Genomic DNA, 22,234 nt, shown 5'->3' with positions numbered 1-22,234 from the left:
AATTAATATTTTGCTATGGTTGTCATCTATTACATATTCCACGGTTATCTTCTTTCTCTTTCTTTTTTTTATTTTATTTTTTATAAAAAGACATGCACAAAATAATTAGTACATTACATCATTAAACAATTTTACCAACAGATTAATTCCATCGGTGTAAGGCACGCAATCATCGGTAAAATTCTTACAGACAAAATACGTCTGTCGGAATATCGATCGTCGGTAATTCCCCGTTCCGTCGTAACTCTGTCGGAAATAAAAAAAACCAAACACCTATGGTCTTGAAGACAACGAAGGGCACCAAAAAAAACATTTTCCCGCGAGAACTTTACCGACGGAATAAGTTCATATGTATTTTCAACAATAATCACCGAAAGAATGGTCGTTGGTGATTGTGGCACGGGCGGTAAATATTTCAGAACTCTCTTTAAACAACCGATGGATATAGTCCATCGGTAATAGCGATGGTAAACACTGATGGAAGATATTCGTCAGTGATTGTGGCATGGGTGGTAATTGTTTTGTAACTCTTGGTAAAATACCGACGGCCTAGTTCCGTCTGTAAAGCCGCCGGTATTTATTTAAAATATTTTTTAAAAAAATATTTATTAATAGTAAAAAAAACTAATTAACCAAATAAATAGCCAAATAAAATTGTATTAAACATTAAAAATATAAAAATATTGTTAAATAATATTTATCCAAATATTCATTACAAATTTAATGTGTTTCAAAAACAAAATTAAACTAGAATAATAGCGAAGCTGGAGGAGGAGGAGGAGGAGGAGGGTGGTTGTTCTCGGGACCGTACGGCCAAGAAGAGGCTGCACATGTATCATCACTCATCTTTGATCTTATCTCCATGACCGTTTGACGGAGTTGATCATAATCCGTTGAGAGTCGTTCATATTGTTGTTTCAAGATCATGAACTCCTCAGACTGGGTGCTCGATACTGATGGAGAGCTCCCAAACTGTTAAGACACTACGGGTTGACCACAAGTTTTCAGCTGTAGTGCTGGAGAGCCCGTAGACCCAACTTTTATTGAGTCCACCAGACGATCCTACTTCCATCTACAAATCCAGATGAGTCAAAGAATCGTCCCCATATCTCTCCCTCAACCGGCTATTATAGGTCTCCTGAAATGTTTTTTTAAAAAAAACCATCGTATTCAAGTCAAGAAAATAATAATTTACGAAATAAAATGATTGAACAAACATAACACGAAGTGTTGAGTACGGTTGTCTACAAACTGTTGTACTTTTTTTTGACGGTTTTGACTCCGCCGTGCGTCTTTACAAATAGTTTTATTAGGCTCGACTCATGTCCTAGAGACGTAGCCTTTGTTTAAAAAATCATTTTGTTTATAAAAAATAAATATCTTCATCAATCAAAACAAAAACCACCACGCAACAGCTCGCTATTACTATATAGTTAATTAAAGACCAAAACTGCATAATCAAAATCATCAGCATTCAACTGTTTTGATAGCAGCACTACATTTGACTTTAGTGCATCCACCAGGAGGCGAAGACAGAAGAGAACTTCGCTTGTGATTGTCAAATTAATCAATAATACAGTGAAATCACTCGACGGATCTATCCAATGAATCAAGGTAATACATACATATATATATATATATATATATATATATATATATATATATATATATATATATATATATATATATATATATATATATATGCTTCGCGGATATCCCATGGGCGATGCTCCCAATACTATGTGTCTTCTATTTAAAGAAATTAATGTGGATTAGAACAAGATACTTATGGGAATTACATGCATGTGTATATAAAACATAGTCCTCCATTAGGTTAAAATCCATGCGTGGCTGCCATTTCCCATTTCCCCCATCAAAGTGAAGGTGACATCATCGCTAGCTGTTGTTGCAGCTAATTGATATGGGACGTCAAGTTGGGATTTTATCAAATTCTAACACTTATCGATTGTCCTAATCAATGTTCTTAACACTTTCGTGGAAAAGTGACATGGTTACGTTCATTTCATCCTAATTATTCTAAACTTCAGCACTCATGTGTGAGAAAAAACGCAGCATTTTCCCAGATCTCTAATGCAAGGGAATGCATTTGAAATGATACTTCTTAATTTTTATATATATTTTTAGATTGTTTTAATATGTTAAAAATAGTTTTAAAAACATAAAAAGTATATTATTTAATATATTTTTAATTTAAAAACACTTTAAAATATAATTTTTAGCATATTTTTTTTTAAACAAATTAATAGGAAATAAAATGAAAGTGGAACGGGGTCATCAGTTGACCTTCGCATATATAGTGGGTACAGTTTTGTTATCTTAGAATTCAATGGAGCCCCACCAAGTGATAGAGAGCATTAACACAAAGGCTACCAAGATGATCCATCCCTATCTCTTTTATTTTTGCCTGCCAAAAGACATGGAAATACCAAACAAATCCTGAGATACACGTACTTAATGGACCACATTACCAGTCCCCCACTTTTAGGTGAAGTTTCTCACTTTCTCTCTAGCTAAATCCAAAAAAAAATAGAGAAAAAAAAAAACACGAACCACAAGCTGCATGTTGACATGGGACGTCGTCAAGTTGGGATTTTATCAAATTCTACAGGATCCTTAATATGGAGTTCTGAATCTTATGGTTAGACTTTCGGAACCTTTGGATATTTTCTAATATACACCTGCCTTTTCTTCTTCTTCTTCTACTTCCTTTCCCTTTCTTTCTTTTGTTTTTTTCCATAGCACATTAGTCATGATCACGTAGTTTGTTTGGCACAGCTAGTTCTACGTTGCCTTAATTTAGAATATCCCGGAGGCATGTTGTGTTTGCTTTCAGCTTTTCACAGCTACAAAATATTTTCCAATACGGCTCTATAATTTCCAAAACAACATGCCGTTCTCTACGAGCATTCAATTAGCAACTAGTTAGATTAATACATAAATGGAAGGGTAGGTTAGCTTTTTTATATTCAAATATATATGGCTTGGGACTTGGGATCGATATCCAATGTTTACTTGCAAGGACAAAAAATCTACAAGGAATTTCCAGGAAAAAACATGGGATTGAAACATCCTTCTTCCCAGAATAAGTCCCTAAAGATAGAAAATGACGACACCAATCTTCCATTGAATAAATTCATAATGTCGTGTCTGATTATTTCATTTTAGGGGAGACAAAGCATATGAACTGAATTGATCTAACAAGCAGATTAAGACATGACTTTACAGTCCAGGCTAAGATTGTGGAACCCGGGCATCTCTGGCTATAATTTTATTTTGTGGAGCAGAAGAAGAGAAGGGATACAATAAGAGCAAGTGAAATCTCTCAACGAGCTCAAACCAAACTATGGAAGCTGAAAAGATGTGTCCTAAGTTGAAAATGAAACATGTAATTAAGGGAGACAGATTTTATACCATGATCAGAGATACAAGTCTTTCATATAATCATGATATTCCAAAGAAATGTTACATGGTTAATCTACATCAACATCAGAAGTAAAATTATGATTTAATTACATCTGACAAGGTCTTCCTTTTGCTAAAGCTTCGACATAATCTCCATCAACACACAAATTGAACAAGAGACCCAGAGAGACAGAGGACAACAAGGTGGCCTGTATTCCTACCTCAAATGATCAGAGACGGGTAAATGAAAGAGAAGAGATTATAGTCATAGCCACAAAGCTCCGGCATCTTTCAAGATAGGCACCAGCTCACCAGTAATATGAGAAGCCATGATTCTTTCAAGCCCACCAAACAATTTGCCTCCAACAAAAACCACAGGAAACTGCACTTGATCAGCATCCTTCCCTCCTTTATCCCCATTAATCATTGATAACGCCTTGATCACATAATCCTCCTCCTTCTCTTCCACCTCGAAGACCGGTGGGTTGACACCTAGTCCTAGTAACAACTTCTTCACAACATGACACATGCAACACCCGCGCTTGCCAAATATAGCGATCGAATTCTCTGACACTAATTTTTGGACATGACATTCTTGACCATTGGTCACTACTAGCACATGTCCAGCACTAGTACTATTAGCACCACCATGATCACGTGAGTCACATCCCGGGAGTTTCCGGTTGCCGGCAGTGGTGGCCGGGGAGTAGGCTCTAAATGGGATTGCTTCCTGCATGAGGGTTGATTGATGGACGGTGTGATCGAGTGTGACAAATTTGAAAGATTGGAATTAGAAGATTTGTCTTGTCATGTGGAGAAAGAGAGGGAGGGAATGGAGAGGCATTATATTGGGAAATTTGACAGGGGAAATGAGAAGACTCTCTCACGTCAACGGCAGGGACTGTGGGTGACGTGTTTTACATCACAGCTTGGTAGACGGATTCCTAGCTAGTTGCTACATCTCCCTGACCATGACCCTTTCTTGTTTCTTGATATCTGATTAGCCAAGGAGTTCTTGTATCATAGTTAACTAATTTTTACATTAATTAATTAAAATAAAACCAAATTCTTTCTTCGACAACTTGGAATCTTGGATGCAGAAGATCATACAATTGCCGACTATATCCTCTTATAAATGGACGTTAATAATTCTGTCAGGGGTGGAGCTAGAAAATACTTTTAGAGGGACAAGATTAAAAAACGTTTTTCTAGGAGGACCAAAACTTTTAATTTTTACTAGTTTTGGCCCTAAAATTTTAAATTGTCTAAGGAAAGCCAGAATTTCTTTTTTTCAGGGGCCAGGCCCTACCAACCTTCCCTGGCTCTGCCCCTAAACGGAGCTATATGAATTTAATGCCTTGTTTAGTATTAGTTGTTGTTGTCGTTTTTCGCTTTTAGTTTTTTTTTTAAATAAAAGAATTGTTTTTATTTTATGTTGTTTTATAGGAAAAAAAAAACTATAACCACCATCACAATTGGTTTTGAGAAATAAGTTCAAATTCATCATATTTTCTTCACAAGTTTTCTTACTTTATGATGTCTTTTTATATTTTTTTTAATGTAAAACTTAAAGGAAAAGTGTTACTTTGACGAGCATTTTGGATAATTTTCCGTTTTCCTTCAAAGATTTTCTAAAAAAAGAAGAAAAATGTGTTCAATAATTAAAAATAAAATATGTTTTCTGGAAAACATAAGTTATCTAATTTTCTAGTAAATTGAAAAACTATTTCACATTCTTTTTTTTTATTTGAGTAATCTACTATAGAATCAATGGGTATAACAAACAGACTTTGAAGCGTAAAGATCACTATTTTTAATACATTAATTGTCTTTATTATATTTGCTCCAGGATTAAAGTAATATATCTTTAGAATACATTAAAGTCTTAAAACTGATAGACAACATCTTTTATAAGTTTATTAAGAAGTTCAATTTTGTTTCTGATAAATATAAACAGATAGTTCATAGAGAAAAGTTAGAGAGAAAAGAACATTGTTTTCTAATTTATTAATTTATGTCAATATTAAACTGATATTTATAAAGAAAATAATTTTCTTTCAGATCAATGTATCTTTAGAGTTTAGAATCACACATCTTTTAATTTATTTATAGAGTTTGAAAAGCAACTTTTCATTCAAATTAATTGAACAACTAACCTGACAAGAGGTGTGATGCATAATTAATTAATTCTAAAATTTTAATTCATTAACTTAAATTAATTAATTCTAAAAATTATTTATGTTACATGATGTCAAATGTTTAAATGTTAAGTGTCATTTTATATATATATATATATATATATATATATATATATATATATATATATATATATATATATATATCTTGATTTTATCTTTCCCTCCAAATCTTCCTTCCAACATCTAAATCTATCAATTTGATGTCTCTCACATTATAAGATTCAACAAAACCTCTTACATTTTAAATGTGAAATAAAGTTTTCTATAACTACCTAATATACAAGCTATATTTTATATTATCTACTTTAGAAAATAAGGGTTTTATCTATTTTTCTTCTTCTTTTCTTTTATTATTTTAATAGAAACTAAATGAGGCTCTAATTTTTATAATTTTGAAAATATATTTTTTCTTGAGTTTCTTCACGGAATTCAGATTATTCGGCGGAGTAATCAGGAGATTAGCGTTAATAATTAGTAATAAACCATCACTATAAAGATGAGAGGTAACCCTGACTATTTCTGTAATTGAGCATTTTTTAAGTCCATGACTTCTTCTAAGTTTACATATCTCACGATCACTTGACCAAAACCCTATTGGTTGATTATTTGATACTACACTACCGAGCTAACTATTTTTATTATTAAATAATTATATGTATTATAAATACAATTCAAAGAGTTGAGGTGAGGTGAGTTTAACTACTTATGTGAATTAGATTAATATATTATTTTAATTATTTTATATCAATTTTATAATGTAAATCGTTTGGTTAATGTGGGATGCTGATTAGTTAAGATTACAAGTTTAAGTATTGAGGCTACCAATATTTTTAGTGATGTAACAAAAGAGATAGACAACCTGCCTCGAATCCACATACGTGGAATATACTGTAGCAAGCTTATTATTATTTTTTAATTGGATATTTATTTTTTTATTTTTTTATTTTATTTTTTAATATTAAGTTTTTATTAAAGTTTAATGGTGAGAAATCTTAATGAATCCTCTCTTTCTATTAAATCGACCCGTGAGCCGAAACCAAGAAACAAACACCCGATGGAGGGAGATACTTGAAAATTATCAACCCAAAGTGGAGAAAAAGGCCGTTCCAGGACGGTGCGCTGTGTTCACGTCATCCGTATAAACAATGTCGCCGGTGACATAACATTCACCGTCACGAACCGTACCTCACTTCATCATCTCGACAATTGGATAATATTCGCTGATGAGGCCATCTTTGGCCGCCTACTTATTTTAAAACCAATGCTTTCATTCTTGGACACGTATCACGACCAGTTCCATTTCTCATTGCTGACGTTGCACCACATAGATCATGGGACCCACTTGAGAAATGTCTTGGATTTTGGTTGGAAGTTGTTGGACGGAAGTGGTTTGTTTTTTAAAGAGTATGTTTTTTTGTCTAAAAATATGATGAAATAATATTTATTATTTTTTAAAATTTTATTTTTAATATTAGTATATTAAAATAATAAGAAAATATTTAAAAAATAATTTAAAATAAAAAATAATATATATTTTTTAAATATACTCTTAAAATACAAAAATAAATGTTATTAATGCCGTGATAGAGAGATTGCAGCTGGATTTTCTGTTCTTTACAACGTACAAACACAAACAGCAAAAACATGTTTTTCATTATTCCATTGCGTTTTTATTTTGGGTTCTAACTTCTAAGTATCATTTATGCTCCCGTTCAAAAACAAATTCCACGTTTTGAAGGCAGTAAAATACTAGGAACTTTTGTCACCTTGTTCTTGTTCTAGTGTTGGACAGCCAATATATATATATATATATATATATATATATATATATATACAGAGTTCTTACAACTTCATCTCCTCTTTTAAGACTAGAAACTTAAATATAAATAAAATAAAATTGTAGACTAAATCATATAATTATCAATTATCATAATTAAGAAACTAAAATAAAACTTAAGAAAATATTCCTCAAGGCAAAGTTTGCCAAAAATGTGGTGGATGAACAATACTTGGAAAAAAGAGGGCTATATTTTTCATCCACTTTCAATTTTGATCATTTTATTATTAGCTTTGATTAAATAATAAAATCAAAATATTTTTCATTAAATTGAGCATTTATTCAATGTCAATACATTTTTAGAATGAATAATAATCAAATAGAAAGCTAATAAAATTAAATCATTAAATTTAATTTTTTAAAAATAAATTATTAAAGAATGAAATTAAATTCAATCACTATGATTCTTATGCATGTGTTTTGTTGTTTTTCATGGAGAACATCTTCACGTTCAATCTAAGTCCACTAAATTTGTTATTTTTTTGTTGAAATTGTTATTAATGTATTGAGATTGTAGTGAAATGTAATTTATATTGTATTGAGATTGTACTGATTTTATAGCAATATGAAAACTATTTCAAGACTTCTAAAACAACCCCTTTCATAAACTATTATTGTGCTATATATTAGAATTTTATTATTATTCTTAATTTACCCCGTTTAGATTTGTTTTTCTAAAAAAATTATATAAAAAAATTCCCTTGCTATTTAGAAAGGATTACAATGCTACTGGTTGGAAATTTAAAGTTAGCTAACACACATATACTTTGATAAAAAATCTTTGATTCAGACCTTTTTCTCTCTCTCTCTCGAAAAATTATAGAAATGTAAAAGAGGAATTATGCTTCATATATTTTCTCATTAAATAATAAATAATAGATTAGTCATGCTTTTATAGTTGGAATACTAGAGTTAAGACAAAAGAAAAGCTTCACATAGATATCATAAAAGCCAATGATGAAGCTAGGTTCAAGATTGAGATACCACATCCTAGAATATCCATAAAAAAGTTAAGGGAAGAATTTTACACATAAAACCACTATTTTATGTTACAAATTTTAAAATGTTTCTAGTGTTTTGTATGTGTTTTTTATAATATATATAATCCAAATAGACTTTTTAGAGTGACAAGCGTGTAATACTCTATAATAAATTGGTAAATCTCTCACTTGGTGGGAGTGGTGTTTATTTTTAAGAGTTAATCTCATCTCATGTCTAGATATTTTTTTTATGGGGTATACAAGTAAGAGTTAAATGAGGGTTGATAGAGATAGTTACATATATGGTTATGATTTGTGTAGGGCTTTCATAACAAGAGTGACTTCTTCATAGGACGCATGGAGCTTTCTGGCAGTGTTGTTAAACTTGGCGCAACCGGTTAACCTTAAAATCTCATGATTAACATCTTTGCTTATTCTAAGTTTCAAATTAAACCGCATGAGAGTTAGTTTGACATGATCCAGTCAACTTGAAATGTTTGAAGACAACTTGGATAACTGGTAAAAACATGGTTTGGCTTTAAAAAAAAATAAAGATGACTGTTTTTTTTTTTGAAGTATTGAGAAAGAAATATATTGGATCAATTCGGGTTTCGTGGCATAACTTGCCAAACCCATAACTTGAATCATAGACTCCACTGAATTAAATAAATTTTTTAAAATTACTTTTTATATAATTATATGATATCAAAAATATTCACTCGCAAAATCAAGTATCAACTCAATATTAAGATGTTTGTTTAAGATAACGATAATTCTATATAAAGTAAACAAAATAAATTATGAAGCCAGATTTAATTTTTTTTTTGTAATCAATGAACCTTTATAAGTGTAACCAATCAAAATAATGTTGTTAGAATTTTAAAAAACTAATTACATTGAACCTGTATGCATCAAATGATGAGCAGTAAAATTTTAAGGATATATGATACAATTCTTGGCATCAACCTAGTCTGTGTGTGTGTGTATATTATAAGTACTTTAACAAATAAATATATTAAACAATCTGAACAAGTGTGTGATTGTATATTTATATATAACCAATAAGCCTTTATTTATTAGTTTAATATATCTGGTTTAATTTTGTCTATGATTATATGTTTGGTAGTTGCTTTCTCTTATAAAGTTAAGTTTTATTCTAGTTTTGTTACCTTTCATTTTCATGTAGTTTATTTAATAATCATGCTAAACTATCTATCACAATAAATTATAATACAATAATATATTTAGTTTGACATAATTAAACCTAAATAATTGCAACTAACTAGAATATTTCTACTCATAGCAAGACCTTTTGTCACCTTACTTGGAAACCTAAGCAAGTTGAAGGAGAAAAACAAAAACAAGGATAAAAATTAGCCATACTCTGTACCAAGATTTGTTCAGAGGAGATCCATATAACTCACGGGCGAAATCAAGACCCAATTGCCATGCAATTTAATTATAATTGTTTCGGTGCTTAATTAACAGAAATAATTAATTTGGCGTATCACGCTACTCATCATGATCATGGAGATGAAATAAGATAAAAATTTATTGTTGATTGGTGCATAAACTAATTTAAAAATATTTATTTTGGTTAATACTAGATTACTTGATTGTAAAACGTTACATATTGGATCAATTTTATTTTTTAATGTAAAAATCATATCCAAAAGTGTTACATGTTTTCTAGTAAAAATGGATTTAAACTGTGAGTTTTGATCTAGAGTGACTGATTAACTTGATAGATTAAAAGACAACTTAATTGAATGATGTTAAAAATATAGTTTGATTAAGAAAATTCAAGATATTTTTTAAGAAAATATTAAGACGGAAACATATTAGGTCAACTCAGGTTAACTTCGAATAACTTGTCAAATTTATGACTCAAGTCATAAGACCGAATAACCTCATAAAAAACAAATAAAATTAAATTGTAAAACTCAATTCTCAATTAACTCAATATTGAAGGATGAACTTGAGAAAATAAAAAATAAAAAAAAAACCCAAAAACAAATAACTTAAATCTACTTGAGTTAACCTGTCAAACTTGCAACCCGTGTCATGTGACTGAGATAACCTAATAGAAAATAAATCAAAACAAATCATGAAATTCAATTCTCAATCAATTCAGTATAGATGTAATTGAAAAAAATTAATTAAAAAAACTGAGTTAACCAAGATAATAAAATCATGATAATCTCGTAGAAAATAGACTTTAAAAGTTATAAAATCTAATTTTAAATCAATTAAATATTAAAGTATATATAAAAAAAACAAATCACTGTTTAAATCAACAATGAAGGAACCAGGAACTTCCCTTTTCATTTAGTTTTTGATGATAAAAAAAATAGTTGTCTTAAATATTTGATAACTAATTTTTTATTCTTTATTAATCAAAATGTCCATATTCAATGAACTTTCAGCAGCTGCATAATGTGGACGGCAGTACTCTTACATTCATATTTGATCAAAAGAGTTATAGATTTCTATTACCAATATTTAATAATTAAAAAAAAACTAAAGAGAATGACGAGTAACTGTAAATGTATTTTAGCACTAAACTTAATTTCAGTGCCACTGGTGATTCAAATATTGTTCACCAGGGCAAAAACGATTTTGATTTAGATTGTTTTGACATAACAACAACACTGTTTTATAAAAAAAGAAATTAAGTGATTTTTTAGAAATATATATATTCAATCTGATCCTTAGATTTTAATGTCTTACTTCAATGGTCCCTACCCTTTATTCGTAATATATCTTGGTCCCTGGATGAAGATAGAAAAGAATCGAGGGAGAAGACACGAGTGAGAAAACTCCAACGAGCTCCATTCCAACCATGTAATCCAAAAATCTTGGTATCCATGTGTCCGTGATTACGAGGAGAGTTTGTTGCCAACGTTTTTAGCGAGGAAAAAGAGATTTAAAAAAAAAAAACTATTGAATTTTTGTGTTTGATTTGTTTTTGAGACATTCTAGAGCGAATTTGAGATGTATTTTAAGGCTATAAAATGGTTTTCACATGTTATGGGGATGATTTTATGCTTTTTAAATGTATAATTGATGGAACAGTTAATTTTAGGAATGATATTGTGTTAGTGGTTATTTTTAAAAATATTTTTTACTTGAAAATATATAAAAATAATATATTTTTTATTTTTAAAAAATTATTTTTAATATTAGTATATTAAAATAATTTTAAAATATTAAAAAACTTAATTTCAAGCAAAAACATTTATCAAAACATCATGAAACATAATTCTTACTGAAAAACAAATTTAAAATTTTTTTTGTTTAAATTCTTTTAATGTTTTTAGATTGTTTTAATATACTGATATTATAAATAGTTTTTAAAAATATTAAAAAATTATTATTTTAATATATTTTAAAATAAAAATCACTTTAAAAATAACTTATGCTAGACCATCCAACACCACCCAAATATCGTCAAACCTTTTTTTCTCTTATGACCTAATGGGTTGTATTCATCCAGACTTAAAGTAAGCGTCTAGGTCTGACGTAAGGGCTTTTCTTTGTCTTGGCCGAGGTTTTTTTTTTATATACATATATATACTAATATTTTTCTCATATTGTACTATTTACTCAAAATAAATTTCCTTCCCATAATTATTTTTTTTCAGACTTTTCATGCAACTTATAAAACAAAGGATGATTGTTTTCATAATTTGAACTTTTCCTTGTTTACTTATAAAAATTGTTATTATATGTAATCATTTTCTTAAAAAATAATGATACCACATACAAACTTATAAAATAAATTTAATTATCAATTTTTTTTAATATAACATACAAAATGGAGTTAATATAACACTAATGTTTTTACAATAATCGAGGTTTAATATTTAATAATTAATCAATCCAGGGTGCATAGTTTTCAAAAGTTTAATGATAATTAGATCCAAAATGGAGTTAAAACAACACTAATGTTTTTACAGTAATGAAAATCTTGACGCTATCAGGATTGACATTTAGAAGAGAAACGGTCTAAATAATAAAGATTTAATAGTTGATAATTTATCATCTTTTAATTTATTTTAATTTTCAGTCTCTTGTGTCTTGTCGAAAATTGATCATAGTTATTTGACATGTCTAAAAAATGTGATTCCTTATTTTTCTTAAAGTTCCATCAAAGTCTCATATAATTTATTGTTTGATGTTATCATTTTCCTATATAAATTTATTATTAGATTTTAAATTATGAAAATAAATTTCAGAATTATATCAATATAAAAAAAAAACAAAACTATCAAGTAGAAAATTATATGATTCTTTTTTATTCACGCGGGGTATCCAGATCAGTTTACACGCATCTCGACTAGTTAATTTTTATAGATCCTGAAATTAATATTAGTAATCTGAGAACTCAAACCTGATACCACATGTTATTTTGATTATATTTTTAAGTGTTATCAATATGTATTGATTTTATCTCATTCACCTAAATTTTCAAAATTAATTGAAATATTAAAATAGATTTTATAACGTCACTTGACGTAGTGTGCGGGAGACAAAACTAGTGGTAAACTATAATTAATACGCTGATTCAAAGTGATGAAGATGAGCCCTCCCATGCTTCTATTTCAACAAATGTCATCATATTTTCCATAAACAATGTTTACACGGCAAAGCAGATTTCGGTAACTCTTATTAGATATTGTTTCTCATTCCGGTTTAATTATAAATTTAAAAATATCATTAATTTTTTTCATATTTTTAAATTATTTTGATATATTATATCAAAAATATATTATTTTTATTCCAAGCAAGCGCTTAAAGCACACCGTCCACCATAAATATATGGGTTAATAAACAAATAAAATAGCATATTTTTGGTTTGGCCGGAGTTCGTTATAAGGATGCTTCAATGACCTCATCACTGAGCACATCAATAATTTCCGTGGTCCATCTAAGATCCCCATTTGCTGGGAAAAATAGAAAAACAAAAATCTATGTGCTTAGCGTGCATCCCAAGAAATTAAGCAAAATATAAATGCCTAGTAATTTTGGTCTCATATCCGCCCGCAATTTTTGACTCACAGACATGCAAACGACAAAATTAGAGGTAAATTTCCTGCTGACAAAAGCATCTGGCTTCATCATATTGCAGGTCCATAAGCCGCCTCTTTTAAGGTAAAATAACGTTTTTTTTTTTCTTTCAAAATTAGCATAATGATAAAATTTATGTTCTTTATAAAATAATTCTCATTCTGGTATAAAAATAGTGATAATATCTGCACCCATGAACAAATAAAATTAAATTTAAATATCTATATTTTTAAAAAAATATCTGCACCCATGAACAGGTGAGGTGAAGATGGTTTTCAATTTAATTTAATGAATGAACTGGGTTTTCTTCAAATTTAGCAAATTTTTAGTTTTTTGTTTTTTTTGTTAAAACCAAGCAGTTAGCTATGAAAGAGACAGAGAAGAAGAGCTTGGATCCACAACCATGGCAAGCCTGTGCAGGAAGCATGGTTCAAATCGCTCCACTCAACAGCATATAGTCTTTTATTTTCTACAAGGCCATGCCGAGCACTCTCAATCCCCTGTCAACTTCCCTAGCTCAAAGAATCCATTCTCTCATCCTCTGCCGCGTTGCCACTGTCAAATTCCTTGCCGACCCTGACACTGATGAGGTCTCCGCCAAGATCGGCGTCTTCCCATTACCACCACCGAAATGGGACTTTGTGGTTAATGATGATTCAGGTCCACTTCCAATTCCAATCCCCCTCTGTCGCGGCGAATTCCAACGCTAAAGATATATTTAAATTGAATTTAATGTATTTTTTTCTTAGATAATTTTTAATATTTAGTATCATCTTTAAAAATCATAAAAGGATATTAACAAAGAAACCCTCTTCATTCAACGCTAAACTCCAAAACAATCTTCACAGTACAGCTCTTTGTTGCGCATTTACTTTACGCTGCAAGACCAGTTTTGATGCCTAACCTCTAGGTCATGAAACTACATGGGCGATCGTAAAGTTGCGCATGTAGCTGCTTGCAAATTTTATAGGTCACACATTTATTATATGCAGGATCTTAAAGTTGTGCTTGTAGCTATCATTATTTCTATGATAGAGTGAGAATTGTCTTTTTAATTGTGCTAATTTGAAAAGAAAAAAAAAAACTCATAAAATAACACTGTTAAAAGGGCAAAAGCCCCTTCAAGTTTTCTCTTGAGCTAGAATGTCTGGCCTACATTATAATGGCTGATCTCAGCTGTAAAAATGAAGTATAGAAGCGGCGAGATCGAGGAATTAAAATTCCTGCTTGGTGTGCATATTTTATTCCTGCTGGATTTTTCTAAAAAAGCATGAAGCTGGTGTATCTGAATCTATATTCTGTGTTGAAGACTTCATGGGAATAAAATAAAAAGGGCTTGCGGGAAGTGTTCTACTGTCAATAGCCCTTCTGGCTAGACGTTCTTGAAGTAAACAGAACAAGGGTATAGAAAAGTGGTCCGAAGCAGGGAACGACTAATGGATTGGCATAACGATATCCCTAATTGATGTGCCCTACAAAAAAGTGCAGACAGGGTGTCCATTTGGGCCTAGGCCCAAATGAAACCAAACAACAAAAAGCCCAAAGGAAAGGAAATTAACCGATCAAACGAAAAAAAGGAAGAAGAGCAGCTGGCTCGCACAAGAAGGGAGAAATAAAAATTGGCGTAGAAATTGAGATGGGAAAAAAGAGAGAAGGGAAAGAAAAAGAAATACTTGAAGAATGTGACGGTAAAGCATACTAGAGATCTGATCACGACATGTGTCGTATCATTAAAAAACTCTCGTCGAAATGTATTCATCAACACAGGAAAGCAACCATCAATGATGGGATAAAGCCACATGAGCCACTGCAAGGCTTGTCTACATGTTGACGCGTGTATTGTGATTAGATCTCAATACACAGACATGTCAACAGTTTTAGTGTGAAGCTTACAAAATCACTTTATAAATTGAAACAGTATTTTCAAGCATGGTTTGAAAGATTCAATCTAGTAATGTAAAAATATGGATTTAGCCAAAGCAACTCAGACCATATAGTAGTCTTAATTATCTATGTTGATGATATAATAATCACAAGAAATAATAAAAAAGGAATTTTAGAATTACAAAGGTATCTAGTAAGTGAATTTGAAATGAAGGATTTTGGTGCGTTAAAATATTTCTTGGGCATTGAAGTATACAGATCAAAACTGGACATATTCCTCTCACAAAAGAAGTATTATTAGACCTATTAGCCGAGACACGTATGTTGGATTGCAAACCTGTAGATACATCAATCGTACAAAATTATTGTTTAGCGAAATATCCAGATCAGGTTCCAACAAATAGAGAAAGATATCAGAAATTGGTGGGAAGACTCATTTATCTTTCATATACACGTCCTGATATTGCATATGCAGTCAATTTAGTCAATCAATTTATGCAGAACCCAAGTGAAGTACATATAAAGACAACATTACGAGTACTTAGATACTAAAATCCTCTCCAGGAAGAGAAATTCTTTTCTCAAAGAAAGATCATCTTAACATCATTGGTTATACTGATGCAAACTGGGTAGAAAATCTAACTGACAGAAACTCAACTGCAGGATACTTTACCTTTGTTAAAGGAAACTTAGTAACCTTAAAAAGTAAGAAGTAAAATGTTGTTCCTTTATCTAGTGCTGAAGCAAAATTCAGGGAGATGACAAAAGAATTATGTGAAATATTATGGATAAAGAGACTATTTAAAGAGCTAGGATATCCTATAAAGACTAAGATCAAGATGTATTACGACAACAAAACCGCAATTGTCATAGCTAATAATCCAATTTAACATGATCGAACTAAACATGTGAAAGTAGATAGACATTTCATCAAGCAGAAACTCGATAAGAAAATTGTGATTTTTTCTTTTGTCAAATCTAAGAATCAATTGGCAGATATAATTACAAAAGCAATATCAAGTAAAGTATTTCAATGCTCTCTCAACAAGTTAGACATACAAGATATCTTTGCATTAACTTAAGGGGGAGCGTTGACAATAATTAATTCTTGGTTTAGAAAATATTACAAATTAGAAAAATTAGAAATCAGAACAAGTTTAGAAAAGATTTTGATATATTTATATTCTTAGTTTTCCATTCTTAAAAATAATTTATTGTACATGTATATATCCAAGTTCTATGCAATAAAGAATAAACACAATGAATTAATATAAACAATTATCTTTGAACTATCCCGACACTGTTGACACATTATATCTGCTGAGTACTCATGAATCGCTCTCTTTTTCTATAGGGTGTGCCTCGTTGCTCACATCAAAACCTTCAAAGGAACCACTTTTTTTAAGCTCCTGAGGCTGCTCAGCATTGTCTTCTGCTTCCTCCGATACTTCAATAGCAGCGCGATCACTGTCCAATAGATTATTCGGGTCTAGAATGGAGGCTGAAAGAAGGTGAAGAGTCAAGGGAAAGTGAAGTGTCAAGGGAGGGGCGGGCTGAGTAGGAATTTTTCAGGTTTTTCCTAGCCTTCGCTCGCCATCTTTTCAGCCCTCCAATCACATCTTCTGTGAACACAGCTGGCCTCATTGATGTACCCATCTGTTTTGCAAGTCACATTTAGGATCAAATTCTTGAATATATAATCACAGTTAGTTGAATTACCGCGCTGTAATGGTAGCTGTTCTAGGTTAATATACGTGTTTTCTGTATGCTATGAAATTTTTTTATGCTATATAGGATCTGGTGATCATAAACATATGCAGATGCATACCTGTGTGACCAAAGCATATAGAGGTAATGTCACATAGCCACAGAGAAAGTGTACCAACACTCCCATGACAACCCTTATGACAATGTCTTCAGTTCGTCGGTGGAAGCATGATCTAAACCCAAATTTGTACTGAATTTTGAAGCAACATTAGAACTGGAATTTTTCGTCCTTCAAACAAACTAATAGAAGAAAATTTAAACAATAAATCACCAATGAATGCTTACCCAAGTCCATGTAAAGAATGCCAATTGAAAGGAGTTCTGCAAAGCCCAAAATACAATTTAGAATAGATTCAAACAGCCACATATATATAATTTTTCTTTTCTATATCTTTACATATACAGAATTGCTGTGCTGTTTTAACAAAAAAAAATTAAAAAAAGGAAAAATTGGTTAAGGGATTGAAGAATGACCTGAAACGATATGAAATGTAGGAGTTGGAGAAGCAATTTAGGCCTACCAAACCAGAAGAGATGGTCACTAGGCCTAACAAGTAAAGTTCCCTTAACAACATGAGATTTATCATGGCTATCTAAGCACATTAAAGTTATGATGGCTTGTAGTTTTGTCCCAACCAGCAACAACATCTGCAAAACACAACACCAAGTTCAACATACAGGTTCTTCATGTACAATTACTTGAATCTTTTTCAAGAATATCAGTAATTATTGGAGTCGATTTACTTACCACTAATGGAATAAATGGAAGCCAGTAATAACTGTAAAATTCTACACGCATACATGGACAAAAGGTTAGAGCTATAAACCTTTGATAGGGTATTCAGGTATATATAGAATCTGATTAAATGAAGTGAGAGTGTATTTGAACATACTGTGTGCATTGAAGAATATGAAAGAAATAGCAAACATCCAAATCCAGAAACTGCAAAAACAGAAATTTAGGCAAATAATTAAGTTTCCAATGTTTGGGTTTAATGTGTTTATAGTGAGCTTTCAAGATTGGAAATTATTTTTCATCATCAGGATGGCTACCTTATCCCCACCATCACACCAAAGTCTTTATCCAAAGCTCTTCTAATGTATTTGTGAAAATCGAAGTTGTTGTCTTGATCAAAATGGGCCTGCGAGCAGACAAAAAACACCAGTTTGAGTTGATGAGAATTGTTCATTATCCTTCCTCTGTAACTTTGTCCCTATTTTCAACTAGTTGAGGTTGGTATCTACCATGATAAATCCATGTCTAAGTGTGAAATAATCCACTTTGGAGACAGAGCCATAGAACTGTCTGAGGAAGCATGCCTGCGAAAGATTGGCAAAACAACAACTTTACAGAAATAAGCAGAAAAAATTTAAACATGATCTGACATTCTTTTCCTTTTTTCTTAACTAACCGGCCAGCGAAGAACTGAGTTTTCATTCCAATATCTCAAATGCCGCTTCCCAAATGATGTTTGATGAGTGAGCTGGAATCTCCTGGGATCTGAATATATGATCAGAAACAGCAAAATAAGTACAAACTTCAATAATTCAGTAGCTCATCTGGTGATTTTTTTTTACATGCCTTACACAAAGTTATTAAACATGTTCCAAGCCCGGCTTATCAATTTAATGAATTAATAAATTAATTTTAATATATATATTTTTAATAATTAATTTAAAAAAAAAACAATATCATTTTAAAAAATTATATTCATAAACCATTACTGATTTACATCATGTCAATTCAAACCCAGATTAAAACCTTATCTAAGCCTGTAGCATAGTCGGCATTTGTAGCATAGTCGGCCGGTCAAGTCACCAGGTTTAATGATAAGCTTGTATAGCAATTTTTTTTTGTTTTCTAAATTGTGACCAATATAACCATGAAATTTCGCAAGTAAGATATTTTCGATTTAATGATGAAATTTTTAGGCCATAACATTGATTCCTGGATGAAACAAAATAAAAGGGTCCCAGAAAGAATAACGCGACCATTAATATTTAATCTTACCTGTCGAAAATTGATAGTCCAGTGTCCTCGTCTCTGCCTCCCATGACTCCCATCTTCTCATCTGAAAGCAAAATGCAAATTTTCAAACACAAGTCCAACTTTCCCGTTCCAAAATCACTCGAACTAAGGTTTGTTAAGTTCACACGTCTATGTAAGAATATTTCAGGACAACTTCCATTCCTTTTTGGCGGGCTTTCTTTAATCGATTTTGTTCTCAAGAGTAAATAATTTAATAGTAGGTAATGGAAACATCAAAATTGTAAAATGGGAAATTTTGCTTAAAAACAATTTTCAATTTAATAATTTAAATTATTCAGTGAGATCTTATAATATAATTTATATTATTTTCTAATATATATTTTTAAATGAAATTTAAAATTTACATAAATCTATTTTATTTTATTATTATTTTTTATTAAATAAATAGAAACGATAAAATTCAAACTCATAATCAAAATTTTAATGATATATTTTATATTTAATAATTTATAATTTATATTATTTTCTAATTATTCTGTAATAAATGATCATAAAAGAAAAATCAAAATTTACCTTGGCCATCCCTAAGCAGAATGTGAGAATGCTTGACACAGAATGGAAGGAAGCCAGCACAAAAATCAAGTACTGGAGTTGTGTCATACCTTCCGTGGACAACAAAGAAGCCTTTCCCTGTTCAAGAATCCAGTCGAAATAAACATTAGTGTTAAAGATTGTTCTTCTAAATTATATAAGGATATGTAAATATGGGTGTACAAAATTATACCTGCTCTGAACATTTGGTTTCTTGTTCACTCCAATCACTTGAATCCACGCTACCACAGGGAAGAAAGGTTTCGCCTGCACTCTTTGGGATACATATTTTTGCAACTGGCTTTTCCAACACAGTCATCAACAATGAGATGAAACCCAGTAGCATCAACTCTATACAAACAAAAATTAATAAAGGTTTAGGTTTAGTAATGAATTAGCAAGAAAGCAGTCTGTGAGAAATTATTCTTCCAGTTATATCTATATTTTGTAGTGTCCGATCACCTGTTTTGATCTTGTACAGAGCCTGAATGAGGTACTTCCTCCTTTTCTTGTTGAAATACTGTGTCCCCAAAAAAATAAAGAAGTGGGAAGTTAATACCAAATGATCAACGGAGATGATAAAATGAGCATGCTTGTGTTTCAAAAGGGGTGGTTGATCAATATTCTTGCGTAGTTGCATGTCAAATTCTGAGTGTTATATGTACGTACCTTAGCTAAAAGATGGAGCAAATACTCAATAAAGATGGATATTAATATCAAAAAGAAGCAAACAGTAGCCACAGCCCATGTTGGTGTTTCTTCCAATGTTTTTGCTTCTACAGCCATGATCTCGTACGACTATTTCTCTTTCTTTCTTACTTTCTTTCTTTCTTGTGAGTGATATTGGATCCTCAATTGAGTAGCCTATGTTCTGTACAAGGAGAAATAAATAACAATAGAGGATTCGTTTTCCATGGAACCTGTGTTTCTCTTTTGTGCTAGCTCTATATATTTCAGGTGGAAGTGAAGACAGGGCCGACAGAGAAACTCTGGGTCTTTGGTGCGTGGTTCTTTCAAATCGTCGCACGAGTTCTGACGTACCGCGTGGGTACGGAATCAGAGACGTGTATGCTGAAATGTCAAGTGGTAGAACGGTTCCAGTCCATCAAATGGGAACGTACTTTCACTACTGTAGACATCGTTTTCACTTTACAATCACCTCTTGAGGACTAGTCAAATTCCTATAAATTTTGGTCCAATTAACTGCTAAATAATATCTTCGAGTAGATGTTCATAGGGAAAAAAAAAACTCTACAAGTAGTTTTTATTTTCAAAAGTGAGTCTTGGCCCTCTTGGGTAATACAATAATACTTATTACATAATAATAATAATAATAATAATAAAATAACTAAAATCATGGAGACTCTTAAAGGTGTTCTAGCATATAATAGCGATGCGGATACCCTTTTTATATACGATATGGCTTTTGAAGAAATGCAACGTAGGAAAAGAAAAAAAAAAAGAGCTCTTATTTAGGTTTATTGGTAGGCTCATTATTAGGTTTTGAATTACATGATGAACTACCATTAATGAACCTTTTCATCCCGGATTTGCTTAAACATAGGTGTGAACAGTATTTAAGATAATTAATTTATTAATTAGGGTACTGACTATATTCCAAAAATACTTTACGTGGAAATTAGAAGGGCAAATTTTCCACATACGGACCGTGCTGAAATACCAGAACCTTTCATTCATATTAGTTCTTAGGTGGGAAAGCAACGGACGACGCTACGCGTAATCAGAAAGCAAAAGTAGACTCTTAGGCAGGGGCGGAGACAGGGCATTAGGTTTGCAGTGCCGGCCACCCCTGCTCTCAGGTTCTTAGATTTATGACACCTATTTTTGTCATGTTTTATACTTTAATAATCTGAACATTTACACTTTGGTTAAATTAAGATATGAAAGTTTTGACTTTCTCTAGCCCCAGAGACTCTTGCCGCCTCCAACATCCATCTACCTCTCTACCTCACTGATTGACTTAGCTGGGCAGCCAAGCCACCAGGTTTGTCTTTGCGGCTGTGAAGTCTATTAAGTTCATCAGCTTTGGAGATATTTTCAAATATTGAATTCGCTGGTAGTCTTTATCATTCAAAGAAAAGAATATCATTTGCAATCTTCTTCCTTTCCAGATACATGCAAAATAATGCAAAGGTCCTTCCAAAACGTAACCGAAGGAAATATCAAACATCATATTTCACTGACCAACATTATTTCTCTCTGCTCAATTATATGGTCCAAATAGTTGAATCAGTTTCACATATTGATAACCCCACATCACCAGTGAGTCAAAGGAAACCTTTTTCAATGCCATGCCCTTCAGACAATACCTCAAGGGTACTGGTCATTGGACTTAGAGTTCTTACATCCTTTTACTGTTTGGCAATGCGGAAGCAAAGTTCAAACATCTCCTGTGTAGTAAAAATAATAATAATAAGGTTTGAAGTGTTTTCCCATGGTTTTGCCTCTGGCCTATGTTAGCCAGGTCATGCAT

At 31.4% G+C, this 22,234-nt stretch overlaps 1 protein-coding gene and 1 pseudogene across 1 annotated transcript; both read right to left on the bottom strand.

The window, feature by feature from the left end:
- Positions 1–3,405: 3,405 nt before the first annotated feature.
- On the bottom strand, positions 3,406–4,412 carry LOC133700230 (glutaredoxin-C9-like). The gene has a single exon (XM_062123777.1). The coding sequence runs from the start codon at positions 4,157–4,159 to the stop codon at positions 3,689–3,691; it is 471 nt and encodes a 156-aa protein (XP_061979761.1). The 5' UTR covers positions 4,160–4,412; the 3' UTR covers positions 3,406–3,688.
- Positions 4,413–16,548: 12,136 nt separating this feature from the next.
- LOC133700214 (MLO-like protein 12) lies at positions 16,549–20,708 on the bottom strand (annotated as a pseudogene).
- Positions 20,709–22,234: the final 1,526 nt, after the last annotated feature.

This window comes from Populus nigra, chromosome 7, assembly GCF_951802175.1.
Source record: "Populus nigra chromosome 7, ddPopNigr1.1, whole genome shotgun sequence".
NCBI lineage: Eukaryota > Viridiplantae > Streptophyta > Magnoliopsida > Malpighiales > Salicaceae > Populus > Populus nigra.
The sequence above is the reverse complement of the archived record's forward strand: the minus strand, read 5'-3'. Positions and strand labels throughout refer to the sequence as shown.